This window comes from Eptatretus burgeri, chromosome 12 (assembly GCF_056783735.1).
Source record: "Eptatretus burgeri isolate ZD-2024b chromosome 12, Ebu_testis_v1, whole genome shotgun sequence".
NCBI classification, from domain to species: domain Eukaryota; kingdom Metazoa; phylum Chordata; class Myxini; order Myxiniformes; family Myxinidae; genus Eptatretus; species Eptatretus burgeri.
The window spans coordinates 9,513,448-9,532,883 of NC_140972.1; the positions used below are offsets into that span (position 1 = coordinate 9,513,448).

Genomic DNA, 19,436 nt, shown 5'->3' on the forward strand with positions numbered 1-19,436 from the left:
ATGTGGTGGCGTTGCAGAGTAGATCTTGATTTTCCATGACCTTTTCTCCTCCTTTGGCCAAAAAGCTCATGTGATTTAAAAAAAAAGAAAAGAGAGATTTCACTGAAGTAATCGGTGGGCCAGGACAAATAAATAAATAATTGCTTAGGAATATAAATGGTTGACAGGATGGATCATTTGGCAACATGCTTGAAATTGAATTGTCCGGTCTTGGTTCGACCTCCGATGTAGTGTGAATGAACGCTGCTGCTCAAACATAGTGCCAGCCGGATATTTGGAAGCATGACGTCCTTCAGATGGGACATTAATCTGCCTGTGCCATCTGCACTCAGGATATGGAGGATAACGATCGTTTTAAAATAGCCCCGTTGAGTGTCGGTATCCCTGCAAATATGCCAGGTGTAGTTGTCCATATACCATAATTAGCATTATATACATTTGCTGTTCCGGTTGTGCATGTTGCTGCGTTTGAGCCTGGGGAGTAACTGCTGAAATCTATCTGTCTGGGTTCTTCCCGACATTTTTGTTATTAGTTCCTTTCACATTTCTTTCTAATTAGGGTACCCAGTCAAATGGACTGGGTAACCTATTGTTTTTCTTCTGTTTATTTCTTATTTATTAGGGTCTTATTTCTTATTATCTGTTTATTTCTTAGTCAATGCAATTATAAGGGGGACATCTATCCCAGATAATTGGTTGAAGAGTGTAATGGTGAATATTTATAAAGGGAAGGGGGATGCCTTTGTTCAGAGCAACTATAGGGGTCTGAAGTTGCTGAACCATGGAATGGAAGTGATAGAGAGAGTCATGGATAAACTGATTAGACAGAGTGTTAATATACATGAAATGGAATTTGGCTTCATGCCAGGAAGGGGCACAATGGAGACAAGTTTTTATAGTTAGGCAATTACAGGAAAAATATCTGGGGAAGAAGAAACAACTGTAATTTATATTTGTGGATTTGGAGGCGTTTGATAGGGTGCCTCGGGAAGTGGTGCAATGGTCCATGAGAAAGTTACGGGTGGAGGATTGGTTAGTTAGAGTTGTCATGGTAATGCATGATGGGCCAAAAACCTCTGCGAGGGTAAATGGAGTACAGAGTGGGGATTTTGAAGTGAAAGTGGGTGTTCATCAGGGGTCACCCTTGAGCCCTATCCTATTCATCATGGTTCTTGAGGCTATATCACAGGAATTTAGAGGAGGCTCACCTTGGGAACTCCTGTATACTGATGACCTGGTGCTGATAGCTGACAATGAGGAAGAGGTAATGAGTAAATATACAGTATGGAAGGAGGGTATGGAGGCCAGAGGACTGAAAGTGAATACAGGGAAAACAAAACTCCTGATTAAGTGGTGCGGGAGAAGGAAGTGTGGAAAAAAAGAGGGAGGTGGCCCTGTGCTGTCTGTAGAAAAGGTGTCGGTAGCAATTCAATATTGTGTAGATCCTGCAACTGCTGGGTACACATGAGGTGTAGTGGCATCAGGAGTAGACTGCAGGTGGTACCTGACTTCAAATGTGCTGTTTGAGCAGGTAAACAAGTGACTCCAGTTCGAGTGAAAAGGTTAGCTTATGGGAATATATCTCTGGAATGTGTGGAGAAATTATGCTACCTTGGTGATTTGATCGGTGCAGGTGGTGGTGTGGAGGCAGCAGTGAATGCAAGAATTAGAAGTGGCTGGAGGAGGTTGGGGGAGTTGTTACCCCTACCGACATCAAAAGAGACCTCTCTGATTAAAGGGAAAAACTTTATGCAGCTTGCGTTAGAAGCGTGATGTATGGCAGCGAAACATGGGTGATCAAAAAGGAGGATGAACGGAGGTGTGAACAAAAGAAAATGAGAATGGTGAGGTGGATGTGCAATGGGACAATGAGGGATAGGAAATCAAATGTGGAATTAAGAGATATGTTGGGTCTCGAAAACATGAGTGAGGTTATGCATAGGGCTAGGTTGAGATTCTTTGGATATGTGGAAAAGATGGGAGCGGGCAGCTGTGTGAAGAGGTGGATAAATATGAATGTGAATGGAAAAAGAGCCGGAGGCCATCCGAGGAAAACAACGTTGACGATGACGATGTGATGATGATGAAGAATAAATAAATAGTTTGCATAATTCCAATTGCACTGGGCCATGGGCTGACATCAGAAGCCAGAAGCCTGAAGCCTATACGTGCGGTCGCCTTCACAAGGCCCATCATGTTGATCCAACCTTTTGATATTTGATGATCCTTTTAATGGTTGCTTAGATTGTTTTACACTGAACGGAAAACGTGAGGGGGGGGGAGGGGCATGGTGATTGTGATTATGACACTTCTGATGTCTTAAACTGACCATAGCACCCAAATGGTGGATATATGATTATTTTTTTTCAGGTTACTATTGTGGGTGACGTCAGACCAACTGTCCAACCAATGGGAAAACAGTGGATACATACAAACATTTGTTCTATGATATATAGATTATATTGTAAAATTATTTTGTAATGATATTACAGGGTTGGTAGGTTGGCCTCGAGGTATGCACACTCACCTAAGAGCTGTCAAGACTGGGTTGGAATCCCGACCCAGCTGTAAACTATCATGCTGGTGTTTCACATGCAGGGTGATTCATCAATGTGTGCACCATCCCTCTTGTGGACATTTAGATGTGTGTCTCTTCTGCCAGAATTAGTTGGTGGACACTAAAGATCTTATAGTGTCCTTCGCTAAAAGTATATGAGTTATTGCCGGCAACCTAAACAAATTTCTAATTCCTGCACACTCAGTCAAGTATCCTCTGAGTGGTGACTCATCCAACCAATAATCTGCTTTGGCACAACCGACGCCCTGTATCGAGCAAGGTGCACGTCCAATGATATATTGCCCAAATGGGATGGCAGGACAGTTAAAGGGGAGCACACTCGCCTTTAAGTTTTCTATTCTGACATTGATTCTTGACCCGACTGGAAACTGTCTCCCTGGTGATGGCATGTCATTGCATCGATGTGGATGCCAGAATTCTTCGGATGGACCTCAAGCTGGGTGTCCCATCTGCAACAATCCCTTGTGGACCTTAAACAGACCATGGTGTTGCTTGCAGAGTAGACCGTTGTGTTGGCACCTTGAATAAATTCTGCATTCCTGTCATTACTACTACAGCTTGGAGGGCAATAGTGAACAACCCAAGTGCCCCCAAGGAGTGCCACAATGGCAGTGTTCTGGGCCCTGTCCGATTGCTTATCTTCATCAACAATATCTCTGACTCTCTGGAAAATCCTCTTTATCTGTTTGCTGATGACTCCACCCTCTGCAGTGATATCTCTCATCCTTAAGATAGACAGGCTATAGCCTCTTCCCACACCTTGGCAAAATCCCAAGCTCGTGACACTTGGAATATGTCTTTCAATCCTGACATATCTCACGCTCTCATTATCGCTCTACGAAAGGACCGTATGCCAACCCTTGCATCTACTTTCTTGACAATCCTCTTCAACAAGTTCAGTCACTCATACTTTTGGGTCTCACTACCGACCAGTAACTTTTTTGTGCAAACCACATTTCTAAGTTGGCTTCCAAAGCCGGTTGCTGACTGGGCATGCTCAGTCATGCAAAGTCCATCATCAGCACACCTGAACTCCTATCCACCAAAAAGGCCTTCATCCACAGCTTGATGGAGTACTGCTCTCCCCTCTGGGCTGGCACCTATGCCTCACACCTTTCTCAGCTTGATGTCGTGGAAACAAAGGCCTTCGAGATCATTGTAATCCCCTGCGATGAAGCAGGATTTCTTGGTCTATCGGGTCTATCACTTTCGCATTGGAGACAGGTCACTGACTCCAACCATCTCTTTTCTGGTCTTGCACCCTTTGCCCTTTCTGGGCTCTGTCTCCCCACCCCTCCTTACCAGGTTCTTGCTGGTTGCACAAGGTCGTCTATCATCAACTCCCTTTTAAGTTCTGGAGGAAGTAGAAGGAAGGGAATGGAAGGGAAGAGGAATATGTATATACAGTACAAGATAAGTGGTGGGGTTGGGGGAGATGGAGGGAATGCAAAAATTGCACCAAATCTATGTCATAAATAGATGTCCCATTATCAAAAACTTTCTGAGACACACCTCAAAAGAGGGCAAATGTTACATATATATATATATATATATATATATATATATATATATATATATATATATATATATATATATATATATATATATATATATATATTGCACGTAAATGTGATTAATAATTAATTGTTCTTTATAACAATGGAAAATGGTTTAGTTGTGCTGGAAACAACTTGGAAAGCATCAACTCTGCAATTATATACGCATTGGGACTGTCCAAATCACTAACTGAAGCATTTGGTTACTTTGATCGCAGCTATTTAGACCGCCTATTCATACTACACGGAGACACGGTGAATGCACCTGTAAAGTGACTTACCAAATCACGCTAAGCCATGGTGATGGGACGGCGATGACGTTTTAACCTGTACCTCATCCGTAAAGATGTGCGTAATGTAACTTGGGCACAAGCTAACTTTTTTGAATCATGGTCCTTGATTTGCTGCCAGTGCAGGTCATGTTAACGCAAAGGCAGTGGGTTGATCTATTACCATGTTTCCAAGATTTATGACTAAAAGGTTGAACACCTCGACTGTGGTTCTGTTCAGAGTGAGTTCAACATTTAAAGCTCTGCTTTATATGTGGGAGACACGAAGGGAGATTTCCAATTTATTTATATTTTGTGCTCAAATGGTAGAATCCTTCACTTTGGTTAATTTTCTCTTACTGTGTCTTGCTTGGCTCATCCGTTCACTCTCTGCCCTTTATATAGGCTGGCGGATTCTCTTTCTATTTGTGTGAGGAGCTTTGAGGAGTTTGGGACTCGGAGCGTCAAATTGTGGGCTTTCAGTCCTGACGCCTTCATCCAAGTTGCTCTTCAGCTTGCTTACTACCGGTAGGTACAGGGCGCAGGGCCGGGGCAGGTTGTTAAACAAAATGGAATATTTATTTTGTCTCATCGTTTGCTGCTGTGTCAACTAACCCCGAATTGTGCTGCTACACTCGACGATACAAAACTGTAAAGAATGCACCTAAAACAGGAGCATGCTGGATCACCTCCGGAATGAATGATGACAGTAACACGTCATGGCTACTCCAGGTGTCTGTGGATAGGTTCTGATGTGACATCCTTCAGAAGCTGATCAGATCAGATTGAGGAGACTGGAGTGGCTGAAACAGACGTGCACATTTCTCAAAGCAATTTTGTACCATTTGCATCAAATTAATGCTTACATGGTCGTCCTGGAACATGTCATCAATATCTGCTAACCTGATAATCCATAATCTGAAGTTCATTTTGCCTCATACATGGGACTGAGCCAGCTAAACATTCCCCAGATCATCACCCATTTTCAGGAACAGTTTGAACTTTCAGAATTATGCCCTTGGGATTTCAACGTTTCACAAGGTCTCCATCATATACCTTGACTCTTAAGGCCCGGTCACACCTTGACGTTTTAGCCAGCGATGGCAACGTATTAAAATGTATGTAAAACGCTGGCTTACGTTGAACTTTTGATGTTTTTTTTTTAAAGATTCGGACGTATTCATAGCGACTTGGTCTTATGTATAACGCATTGGTAACGGACACAGAACGTTTCGTTGTGTTATAGATAACTTATACCAACGAATGCTGAACCTGTTGTCGGCCTACACAACCGATGCCCAACGATAGTCTAACTTAGGCATTGCACGCATCACCGATGATGTCGTGACGTAGCCTATTAAAAGGCTGATGCACAACGATTCGAATCATAACTGCCGTAGAAATGGAAGTGTTAACATCGTGGTCACACCTTGGCAATCTTGCCAGCGTATGCCGACCTAAGAAAAATGTGTCTAAAACGTTGGGGCACGTCAAATACGGTATGAGTAAGTTTGGTATACGTGAGTAGAACGCTAAAGTACGCTATCATACGTCGTAGTAAGTAGAGTACGTCAAGAAATTTTAAACATGTTCAAAATTTTACGACGTACTCGGCGTATGACACACATTCCGCATGCGATGGGGATAAGTTTTACACACGATATGTGGACGCTTACACACGTCCACAAAGGCTACTTATAAGCTACTCATAAGTCAAAACACGTCGCGGTAATGTCTTTTTTACGCGAAACTTGTTTCTAAGTTATGTTTGACGTGCTTTGAACCAATTATTTACGTAGTCCCAACACACATCGACGTATGTAGACGTATTCCAATGACGTCTTCCGGTCGACAAAAAAAAATAAATTAACGTGTTTCTAACTTACAACTGCCATATAAAGACGTGTTCCCAGCGGTTTTGGGAATTGGTATATAAAAATGCTGCTCATAAAAGGGGAACCCAACAGTGTTTTCGAGTCCTTTTTGAGTCGATGTCCATGTCAGCAGTAACAGTATCAGTATTAGTATCAGTATCAGTATTAGTATTAGTAGTAGTTTGTTCATGTTGGCAGTAGTAGGTGAGTGTGAGGGGGAGGGTGTGGGTTATGATGGATCGTCGTTGCGTCCGCGTGTCCACGGGTAGGAGACATCTTTTCACCATTGTTCGAAGTTCTTCGCGGCTAATTTTTTATGGGACTTTTTCAACAATGAGCTATAGCTTGTTTTTACGATTTAGGTCTATTCATAACGGGTTGGACAAATGCACAATGAACTAATAATGTGCATAGAGCGCTTTGATTACTTATAGATACGATATACCAACGAATAATTATCGTGAAGCCGGCGTTCACAAACTATGCCCAACGATAGCCTAACTTATCCATATCGTGCGGCAGTTTATCTTTGCCGGTGACGTGGGGTTTGCTATTCATAGGCTGCCACTCAATGGTTTAAATGGCTGCATCTCCACTATTGAAAGTAGACGCTTGCGCTCAACAATTGGATTTTTTTTACACTCAACGACTTTTAAACGGTACCACTCACCTATTTTCATTGTTTACAATGAACGATTTAAATTGCTGTCACTCGCCTTTGTTTTTTGATGCTGGGGTTTGGAAATTTGAAGCGCTTCTTCTGAACGTGTTAAAACGCTCAAACTCGACTATTTTAAATAGACGCTGCCGATGGACAATTGGAATCATAGCCAAGCTAGACATCGAAGTGTGAACATCCTCGTCATGCCGAAGAAAAGTTTGAAGAATGCTGCAAATAAGTGTCCTGGCCGTGGCCGTGGACGCTGACGCAAGGACGATCCATTATACCGACGTCTTTCAGCCTATGAGTAACTTAAAAGTAACGTCTGTCGATGTGTGGCAACGATCGCGTAACGTGCCAACAACACGTTAATCATAGGTTAGAAATAAGTTTCGGGTACGCTAAACATTACCTCGGCGTGTCTCAACTTATGATTAACTTACAAGTAGCATGTGTTGACGTCTGTCAATGATCGCAGACCGTGCATACAACTTGTGGCCAGCGTAGCGGAACGTGTGAGTCATACGCCGGCATACGTCGTGAAATTTCAAGCATGAAAAAATTTGAGGACAACCGAAAAGTACAACGTTTAAAGCCAACGTACAACGACGTATGGAAGTGTTTTTCAGCGTGCTCTCAATGTTATCAAAACTTACCCATAACGTATTCAACGTGTGCCAGCGTTTTAGAAAAAAAATTCAAAAATCGGCATACGTTGGCTAAAACGTCAAGGTGTGACCGGGCCTTTACATCTGTTCACAAGTTTTGGAACCTCATGCCTTTCTTCCATTAATCCAAGGTTTAGTCTCGGTGTTTTCAATACTGCTGTAGGGCACACATTCAGTTCTTCTCCAAAGGGCTACACTTGCATGAAGACAATTTAAGATGAAGAACATGCTCAGTTATATACTTTAATTAAGCATCCCTGATTAGGATAGGGGAAGGCTTATTGCTGTTGTAGAGTTTATTTATACAATTGGTGCCCCCAATTTTAATAGTACCAAAGAGTTTCTTAGACCCCTAGGAGTACTAAACCACCATTTCAAATTATTTTTTCCAACATTTCTAATTTCCGAAATTTCCAAGCTGTATCTCCAGAGCTGGCTCGGACTTTTGGAATTAACATCAACAATGTGAATAAAAAGTATGCGGGGTTGACATCATTTTTGACATTGACCTAATTTTAAGGTCAGGACCCAATTATAGACATTTTTACATTTTCACCATAACTCGACTAAGGTTTGTCTGATCGGACCAAAATTGACCTCTGTAGATAGCCGAGAGCAAAGCACATTTACATTTGATTTACAACGTACCCCTCCAAGTTAAAGGTCAAGGTGAAATGGCAGTGAACAAAACTGCATTTTTTGTCATCGCTCAATGTTGCCAATGTTGAATCACAAAGATCGCTTGGTGTTCCAAGATGTTCTTTCATCATAATAGTGTAGCTGCATTGAAGTTGTGCACCTGATATTTGATTAGTGACCTTGACCGACCTTTTACAGATTGTGACCTAATTAACAAAAAACAACTTTTTGATAAGAATCTGAATAATTTTCCTCTGGTTTTCATGATGTTGAGTTTTATGGGTAGATTGCAGATGAGAACACATTTTCTTAATTTACACTTGATCACTAAATGTTTAAGGAGAAGGTCATAAGGTGGTCCGAAAAAAAAAATAGCCATCATTGGATAACAGGCCAAAGGTAAGTCGTGGGCGCTCACTAGCGGTAAGCCTCCCCCGGGCAGAAGAGGCTTACCCTTGGCAATCGCTTTGTGATGACAGATATCTAGTTGCAGCTTACTTTGTTCCATCTCTCAACTCTTAGGGCATCCAAACACTAGCGAATGTTCACCGATGCAACAAGATTGCCGGTGATGAATCTTGTTTTGTCGGAGACTGCCGCACACTAAATGACTGTTGACAACCCTATTTTCAATAAAACAAAATGGCGATGAAGAAGAAATGCAGGGGGAGGATGAGAAGGGTAAAAGCTCTGAGCACTGCTGCTTTGGCAATAGTGCTGGTATGTTTCCGACAGCATACCAGGAGAAAGAAGCTGCTGTGGGTGAAGCTCTGGGTGGAGAGAAGGCCAACTCAGGGAGCGCTTGACAACTTGCTCATGGAACTTGACACACACACCGGCACACAAGATGGCGTGGAAGAAGCTGGCACGTAATCACCTCGTCACACCATCTCAATCACCGCTTGGACCCACTAATGATGATCCCGAAACCATGGCCCTAGTGATGAAGGGAAGGAGAGGAAGGAGGTGCAGCGGAGAGAGGGATGATGGTGTAAATGAGACAGAGAAACTTATTAAGGATCTGAGATGAGGTCTGATACGAGGCACGTGTGGATTGCAAGCCCACGTACCCCTGAGTCCACGCGCTGAGGCTGTTCATGTCTCCAGAGGGCTGTGTGGAGCCCGGACCTCAATGGGAGATGCATGGATGTTGTGGCTGTTAATTTTAGTGAGACAAAGAGCATAATCAAGGAGCAGAGATGAGGCCCGATATGAGGAGCATGTGGATTGAAGGCCCACGTACCCCCCGAGTCGATGCTCCGAGGCTGTTCGTGTCTCCAGAGGATATGAAAACGAAATAATGCTTGGACGGGCATGGAAAAATGCTTCGCTGACAGACGCAAGGGCTTGGAGACCTGCAACCTGGAATGAGGCCTCACTGTTGATTATATATGACTCGGACGTGCTGCGTGCAGCCTCGGTCGAACATTATGCTGAGAAAGGATCGACGAACGCAATGTCAAGTTGCCAGCACTTGTATCCCCGAGGTGAGAAAATGTTTCCTATGTGCCGAGAGAGGGTGGGGGAAGGGCCATGGAAGGGGAAAAGTCTTCAACGAATCTCAGCGGATGAGAAACTGTCACCGACGCGCCGGGGAGGGCTGGGGTAAGGGAAGAGTCTTCTACAAATGAAACGTGTTGGAAATAAAGGAAAATAAAACGAATTAGGGGACACAGACCCCTTGTACTCGTCGGTGAAGTGGCACTGTGCAAGTGGAATGCTTGCTGTAAAGAATGAAGCCTGCACCTCCTCTAATGGGAAGAAAGACCATCTCACAAGGAGACAGGAATTTGTACCAAGCCAAGAGGCTGTGAAGGTGCAACCTGGCTCAAAAATGAAGCTCAACAAGATGAACCTAAACAACGAGTATTGGAGCATAAAGGAGAAGAAGGCCATTTACCAATGTCAAGTCTATTGAAGACATGAGCAGCGGGGGATGGCTGGTAGGGGAGCTAGATTCCTGCCCAGTTAAAGAAGACCAGATTGGCCACCAGAGCAGAGATGGTGCCATCCCAAAAATTTGAAAAAGTTGCGTCAATGGCACAATAAATTCCGAAATAAAAATAAAACAAAAGATATAACAGTAAGGCCAGAAGACAAGCAGATTGTTCACCTGCCGCATATTACACAATCATCACAAATTGTCGCCGACTCGACTGTCGCCATCAATATTCTTGCGTTGCGTCAACAAGTGTGCGGCAGCCCTTACACTCTTCAGCAAGAGAAATCAAACACTTGTGATATCGTAGAAAACTCCGCAAGCTGATGAGCCCCACGGGTGGAAAAAACAAAATTCCATTTGCATAGATGACAAGAACATACAAAGCACCAGAGTCCTTGCATGGCTTCCTTGTTATTGCGACTCATGTGACTTGTGCACGACAACTGTAGTTGGTGTGTGAGATACTTCCTGGTGGTTAGTTGGTGAGAGTAGCGGTTCTTGTTTTAATGAAATTCCATTAGGCCAACATTAGGAGTCAGATAGTTTTCTAAGGTGATGGAAGTTGATCGAACTGGAGTATACAGAATGAATGTGAACAGTTGGTGTGTTATGTGCATTCAAAAAAAAAAAAGTTTACACATTTTGGTTTCACATTTAAATATGTTTAAAATCAGGAAGAAGCACCTGTTTGGGTGGGATGAGAACTCTCGCAATCTCTTGATATTTAAAGAGGGGTCTGTCTCTTTGTCAATGTCTACATCCAAAAAAAGGCCAATTTGATTCCCTCTTCAATTTCCATGATATATTTCATCCTGAAAAGACTCTGTTCAAATGCTTGAGTGGACAGAATATCTTCTTATGATCTTCTATGACTACTACTACTCCCACTACAACAACAATGACTACTACTACTACTACTACAACAATCAAGTATTCCAACCTTCATGTGGGGTCAGGCAGGGGGTGTTTGGGTATTTATGGCTCAAGTCTTTCCCAAACTAGGCCTGCCATTTAACTGAATGTGGCAGCAATTTGTAATTTCTTCATGGTACCAGCGATAACTCGTCTACTCTTCACGATAAGGACACTGTGGAATCTTTGATGTCCAACAATTAATGCTGGCAGATGGGACGCCCAGTTTAACGTCCATCCGAGGGACAGCACAAACATTGATGAATCACCCTACCTGTGAGACACCAGGATGACAGTTTATTTCTGGAGCAGGATTTGAATCCAAACTAGTACGCATACATCGAGTCTATCCTACCAGCCATAGTAAACATAATATTATCCACAATTTAAAATATGAAAAATACCTGATAGTACCTTAGTAGTATAGGTAAGTAGATTGGGAAAGCATTTGGCCGGTTAAAACTACAGGGAACCACAAACTACTTTTAACCTGGAAAATCCCCTTCATCTATTTGCTGATGACTCCACCCTCTGCCATGACGTCCCTCATCCTTCAGAAAGGCAGCCTGCAGCCTCCAGCCTCTTCCCTTTTTTTTTTGTATACCTTATCGAGGCTCATATGAGAGCGAACACACAACACACAGAAAGGGGGGCATGAGAAAAGAGGGGTGGGAGAGGGAAGGACAAAACAGTGGGGAACAGAGACATGAGGAGATCTGTGAAGGAGAGGGATGGGGTGGGGAACATGGGGTATACAAGATAGACATTACAGGGAATTTCAGGAAGGAAAGCAGGGAATCTGAGGGAGGTGTGTTTGGGATGGATTAACGGGGTTAGAAAAGATCGAGGATTGGATGGGGGACGATGAGAGGTGGTGGTGAACAGCTGTTTTGAAGGCCTGGAGGGAAGAATGGGACTTAACAGTGTGAGGGAGTTTATTCCAAAGGCGGGAAAAAAGAGGAATGAAAGAGTGAAGGTGAGCAGTGATTCGTGATTTTGGTAGTTTTACCAGAAGGGGTTTGTTGGTGGACCTTGAGCTCCCTGCGGAAATATGGTGGGGACAAATCGCAGACACAGCAAGGGAGGCGAGACCAGAGAGGAGACGGTAGAAGACAGAACGACCACCGACCTGCCTGTGGTGAGAAAGTAAGAGGCCCATAGACTTAGCCTCATCGCGGGAGATGCCAATGATCCGAAATGCCTTGGTTTCTTTACAGTGTGAAGTCGAGAAAGGTGGGAGGCAGGAGCACCAGCCCAGAGCGGAGAGCAGTACTCCATCAGGCTACGGACAAAAGCTTTGTAAGTGGTCAGGAGCTCAAGAGGGCCGAGGAAGGACTTTGCACGACGGAGGATTCCCAATCTGCGTCTAGCTTTGGAGGCCAGGTTGGAAATGTGTCTTTCCCAGGAAAGATCATGGCAGACAGTGAGACCCAGACACTTGAAATAAACAACTTCTTCCAGAGGATTGTTGAGAAAGTGGATGGGGGGGGAGGGGGAGTTACAAATGGTCCTTTCAGAGAGACATAGTGAGAGATTTGTCCGGATTGAAAGACGTGTTCTATGTGTTGGACCAGTTTGTGATCTTACCCAGATCTGTAGTGAGCGAAGAAGCTGCTGCTTGCTAGTCTGAGGGATGACAGATGGTACGGCAGAGAGTGGAGTCATCAGCAAAGAGATAAAGAGGATTTTCCAGAGAGTCGGAGAGATCATTGATGAAAACAAGAAAAAGAACAGGGCCCAGAATGCAACCTTGAGGAACTCCAGCCTGGACAGGAAGAGGGGATGAGAGAACTCTGTTCAAGGCCACACGTTGACTGTGACAGGAGAGGAAGTCTGCGAGCCATGAGTGGAAATGGCCTTGGATACCATAGTAAGAGAGTTTGGTGAGCAGGGCAGGGTGCCAGACCGTGTCAAAAGCACGTGATATGTCTTGGGATATGGCTCTGATTTCATGTCCAGCATTGAGGACCTCCATCCATTTTTAGGAGAGCAGAAGCAGCATATCCAGGGTAGAATGACCTGGTCTTAAACCTTTCTTCAGACCTTGACAAAATCACCAGATGGTCAAACACTTGGAATATATCTTTCAATCCTGACAAATCTCACACTCTCACTATCACTCTCTGAAAAGACCTTCTGACAAACCCCCCTATCTACTTTGTTAACAATCCTCTTGAAGAAGTTGTCATTCAAACTCCTGGGTCTCACTATCAGCCAATGTCTCTCTTGAGAAAGCCACATATCTAAGTTGGCCTTCAATGCCCATTCACCAATTGTGCATTCTCCATCGTGCAAAGTCCTTCCTAAGAGCACCTGAAATTCTATCCACCTACAAAGCCTTCATCCATTGCTTGATTGAGTCCATCCATCGCTGCTCTCCCCTCTGGGCTGGCATCCCTGCCTCACAGTTTGCTCAGCTTTGTGCGATGGAAACCAAGGCCTTCAAGATCATTGGAATCTCTCGCAATTAAGCTGAGTCTACAGGCTTATAAGTATCACTTTCACATCGCAGACAAATCGGTGCTCTCACTGTCTTCTTCTGCCTCCTTTATACTATTGCACCCTCTGCTCTTTCTGTGCTGTCCATGTCCACCCCTCCTCTGCCACAAAGTTTTCCTTGGTCGCTGCCCACCTCCACTCATTTGTTCCTCTGTTTTTATAACCTGTGGAAGCAACTTACTCATTTTCTTCAATCTCATTCTTCCCTCCAGATCTTCAAGACTGTTCACCACCATTTCAGATCACCCCCATCCTCCATCCAAAACCATGATCTCCTCTATCCCCATTAATCTCCCCAAGGTTAACTCTTTCCAAATTTCCAGTTTTTCTGACCTGAGAGTTCGTTTCTTTATCCATCCTGTCCACCCTGTGCATCGTTCCCTCCCCTCATTCTTCCCCACATCCCTTAGTTCTTCAAGTCTCTCTCTATTTTGTCCCTCAACCCTGCTGTTGGTATGCTTTCCTCCTCTATTTCTACTGTTCCCTTTGCTCTGTGATGTCCTGATCCATTATATGTGCTAGCTCCTCCACGAGCCTCAACTTTATAAATGTAAAAGTGGAAAGGAATGCAAAGACAGACAAATAAATTCACATCTGATCGAATGAATGAATGACCTGGGAATAAATTGCAAGTTATTTCTTCAAAACTGGGGGATTACATGCATTTCCTGTTCTTGTCATTTCCCACCGTTGTGACAACAATTGGACCACTCAGAGTGTTTGTGGTGCAAGATACAGGGATACTCATGTTATTGTGTCCAATAGTTTCCACTCACAGCCTTAACCTTCAAGAACAAGACAGACCTGGAAGCTTGAGAAGATTGGCAATGTTGAAGAATATAAAGTGACAAGATGCCTGAGGTTTCAGGACGTGATTCACCATTTCAAGAGCATTGGATCAGATTAAGTTGTCTGCTACGAAGATGGCAATGATGTTTCACTCACAGGCCCTCAGCGCGTTGGACCGTGGCCAAACGTAAATCACAGCCGCTCTCATGTGTAAGGTCACATCACTTTACAGATGTGCTCCCTGCCAACCTGATTATGTTTCTTGCCACATTTCAGAATACTGCAAGCAGTGCAATAACGTGAGAGGGAAATGATAAATGGCAATGTCCAATGGTTATTTCTCCTTCAACATGTGGAAGGAGCCTATTGGGTCCGTCGCTCGGTGATGAACATGCCACCAATGTTTATTCGTCTCCCAGTAGTGACCTTTGGCAAGAATGATGGGCTTTGAACTTGGTATTTCTTTTTTGATCTACCCCTGTGGCATACCTCTCAAAGAATTGGCTGCCAACAGCCCACACCCTTGTGGACCACATTCATACTGGATTTTTGACATGGGGCTCGAGGATTTTGTGCAGTTATTCACCGTCAATCAACACCTGTGGCCTAGTTTCAGGATTGATAAATGGCTATTCTTAATTAAACCTTTGATTTATTTTTCATTCATTCTTCAATTTTTGTTCCGCTGGACCATCTCACTTGGGGAAATGTGGAGTGGCTCGCCTACCTATGTGCGAGGGGTTTTTTTTGACTTGTAACTCGTGCCTTTAATTCGGATCGGCTTTCCTACGCTTGAGAAAGTCATTTCCTGTTGGCATGGCCATTAACTTAGCTGATTAACTTGTCACAGCAGGTCATCTCACCCAAACACATGAACCTTTTATACCACCCGAACCATATGGTTCCCCGTTTTCATGATGTCTTCAGTTTCCTCTGATAAATCTCTCCAGTGCTTTTTTTTTATTCCTTCTCCATTCACCTGTTCATGTGCAGATTTTTATCTGAATGTTTTATTTTCCTCTTTATGGGTTTGCTTGTAATTCCATTTCTTTCTTTGTTTCCATAAATTTAACGTCTCTCTTCTTTGAGCCTCATTTTTATAGTTTACTGATCCCTCTGGCCTTGTGATAACTTAACAAACTTTGTGTCTAAAGTTCATAAACACGGTACAGTGCATTATTGTAGAATATCAAATGACTGCTTCACTTTGAATATGGATTTCATGAGTTTTACAAAAATGTAGGACAGGTGGTACTGAAGGAGGCAGTGGTATTGACACCTGTATGAGTACAACAATCTGGAGGATGGGTTCCCAGTCATCAAATGCTAACATGAACGAAGATATCTATTACAAAGAGTTATATGATGAGGAATTCGTTCCTTCCTATGTTTAGTGTGAATGCCAAGTGCCATTACCTAGAGTTGTTCTGCTTTGTGCGTTTAAAGGGGATTTTTACCTTTTCTGCACATTGACCTGTTGCTTCATCCTCATGTCAAGTTGAGAAGATTGCATAACCACATATACCAGCTAAAGAGACATGGGATAAGTACTTGTCATTTTCCTGCTACCATCAACATTCGGTGATACTGTCGGACCCTGACATTCATGCTTCTGCTATTCACGGATCCCGTGTATTCGCAGTTCATAAAATGTGACCTGCTTATACATTCGTGGCCCCTTGCTTTGTGTATTCACAGTTTTTTGTGATTGTTCTTTTCGTGGTTTCCATTTTTTGTGGGCATATTCACAGGTGGTTTTTTTTTGCGTTTTTTCGCGGACGTATTCACGGTTTTTCATGGCCGTATTCACTTTTTTTTGCGTTTTCGTGGTTTTTCACAGGATTTTTGATTTTCCTTTATGAATCACGAATCGCCAGGAACCTATCCCCCCTTTCTCCCTTTGAAACAATGACCCAACATTCACGGATTCGACATTCATGGCATTTTTCAGGAACGTATCCCTTGTGAATGTTGGGTTCTGACAATAGGCTTACTGTTAAACTCGGGCCAGTGTGTTTTATTTTCTCTTTTATTCACACTTGTTTGCCTTGTTTCTCTCGCAGGATGCACGGCGATCTTACGCACACTTATGAGAGTGCTTCTACACGGTCGTTCCAAAATGGACGTGCAGATAACATTCGATCAGCAACAAAACAGGCAAAATGCTTGGCGCAAGCTGCTTGGGGAACACAAAAGGTAACCTTTTCCTCAAGCACCCCACAATTTATTAAACTGGAGAGTTCATAGAACACATTTCCCCATGCAGTGTTCATGTATGTAATTCAATTTAAATAAAATAGTGATTAGGTCATATCAAAAAAAATCCATGTTTAGCACCATTGATGAAGTCTTATACACCACCGTATTTAACACGTCTCAAAGTACTGCAAAACTGGAGGTCTTTTGAAGCATTAAAAAGGCTATTTGTGTTCTACAGTGCTCAAGTATATCATTAAATTTAAATAAAATAAAGATTGTAAAAGGTCGTACAATAAAATTAATTCCAGAAGTTTATCACCATTGACGCAGTGTCTTTTACACCACCCTGTCTAATACATTCCAATAGTTCTTCATGCCTGTTATTTGTCTCCTTAATAACATCCTTAAAAACAGTAAGTTTCCTGTTTGGAATGATGTTCAATCTTGCTTGAATGTCAGGCAGGCAGAGTTAAAAAAAACAAAAAACACTGGAGGTAATGGCTCACCAGACAAAGTAAGGCGAAGGGGAAGCAGGAGGTAATGTGCGTGTGGATGCAGCACAGCACGAGGACCAGTGAAGAGGAATTGCAGGTAAAACGGGGACACGATCCCAGCTGGTGTAGAAAAGCTCAGAGGTTGAAATGGGAGATACCTGAGGTTTGAAGGCTTGAAGTCCATGAGAGAATATATTGAGACAATAAGCTTGGGAAGATAAGTAAATTAATGAATCTCTGATTACAGACTCAAACGAGAAGGGCACTCAGTAGAGCGCAAACCTCTGCCTGAAAATGCCTGATCCACGAGAACATATCAGACCTAATACATTTTTGAAATATCTTGCTATATTACATATCGTTTTTGGTCCGATCTCTCAATGGTGAAGAATCACTTAAAAATAACGTCCACAACTTTTTGAGTCCACAACGAATACGTCCACAACTTTTTGAGATATCCTGCACACAAACAGACAGACAGGGGTGAAAATATAACCTCCTTCACCTTCGCTGGCAGAGCTAATAACCTCCTGACTGAGGCTAACCTCACGAATCTGTTGTTTATAGCCAATTCCTTTGGATCCCCATTGAATGAAGGTGCTATATACGTTAACCTACGACCCTGATGATGTGCTTATCTACCGTACGATTTCCTCCAGTACCATTGGGACATAAACAATCCCCTTCCAGTTTCTTAACTTTATTACTCACTTGAGTAGATGTCCTTGAGCACTTCTGTTTCTCAGATACATCCGATATTCTCTCCTCTGTGAGGATCGAATTGGAACATCTGTGAGGCAATAATCTTGCAATGAGTTGATATCCATTCTGATAGTTTTTTCTCTCACAATGTAAGCTTTATTGCTATCCTTACTATAATTCACAGACCGGTGTTTGTGTTTTTGTTTGTTTGTTTGTTGCACTACTCCTACAGTTCTGGGCCAATTACATCCAGACTTGGAACATAGTATCAGCATGACCCCAATTAGTGCATAGAGGTGGTTTTATCTTTGCCGGTGGTCTTGGGGGGAGGGGGAGGGATGCAGGTTCTCGATGTAAATGTCTCGTGTAGTGCCGCCGACAGGTGGGGGAGGGTATTACAAGTCTTCACCATTCACAGCGCAGTATTCCTGTCCCCACGTTTTCCAGTGCAGAGACGTGTTTTGAATTATAAGCAGTATGTTTTTCCTTCATGCATGTAACCCGGGTTTTTTTTTTGCATATACAGAGTTGTCAATTGCCTATACACCGCCCAAATAAAGATATACGTCATAAGAACGTGTTGCATGTTTGGAACAAGATTGCATGGGTACCATAGTGAAAATATCGTTACACGGTGGACAAAAACAAAATTTTTTCACCAAAGCATCTCCACGGTATACCTTCCAGAAAAAAAAGTAAGCTCCAAAAAAAAATGATGATGGGAAGTGTAATATCTGACGTCATTATGACATCATCAGCATACCTGCCGTAAACTTTTGGTCCTCTTTGCTTTTTCTGTGAATTACTACTTTCGTGATCATGGTGACTAGCAACGAATTGAAGACTAAGCTACATACCGTACGGAAGAATGAGCCCATTATAAGATTGTGAAAAATGCTAAATTTGAATAACCAGAAAAAGATCGCGTATATTCCAGGGAATGTATTCTTTGAACATGGTTTTCAATGACATTTGAGACCGGGCACCCTTGCATTTTTACTCAATGTTATGGGGTTTTTTTTGTTTTTTTTACACATTTGAGGAATGACATCATTGCAACATAGTTAGTCAGCTTAAAAATGCTTGTATATCAATTACCCGTTTCTTTAAATATTAAATTAATGACAAAATCTCGGCACTACTTCACAACCTTATTTTATGCATTAATTTGCTATTGTTGGTCTATTGTGATGTCATTATGACGTCATTAAATACACTTCCTGTCATCAGATTTTTTTTTTTTGAGCTGACCCTCTTTTTGATCCTTATACATGGACAAAGCTTTGGTTAAAAAAAAATTGTGCTTTTGTCCACCGTGTAACGGTCCTTGGCATTTTTGTTAATGAGGTAGCTCACGAATTCGGCTGTCCGTCCAGGTCAGTGTTAACCCCGCTAGACACGACAATATGTTCAGGTAGGTACACTGGTTATGAAAAGTAAACTTCACATGAATTTATTTTTGCTGGGAACAAAGAAATAAAAAATGTCCTCTGTATGACGTTGATAAATAAAAACTTTAGTTGAGCAGCTTTTCAGAACATGCATTCGAATAAATGAAGCCATGTGTCTTCATTACTTGATAGCTTGTACTCCAATTAGGTGTATATGTAAATGTGGGACTTGACACAAGTTAAGGTGATACTGCGGTGACTTG

General features: G+C 42.7%; 1 protein-coding gene across 1 annotated transcript in view; it reads left to right on the plus strand.

The window, feature by feature from the left end:
* The window catches only part of LOC147015054 (uncharacterized), a 122,689-nt gene that overhangs the window by 73,258 nt on the left and 29,995 nt on the right, over positions 1-19,436 (plus strand). The window contains exons 14-15 of the mRNA XM_085849413.1: positions 4,809-4,931; positions 16,451-16,583. Coding sequence (XP_085705539.1) covers positions 4,809-4,931; positions 16,451-16,583 — 256 coding nt within the window. The remainder of the gene's footprint in view (positions 1-4,808; positions 4,932-16,450; positions 16,584-19,436) is intronic.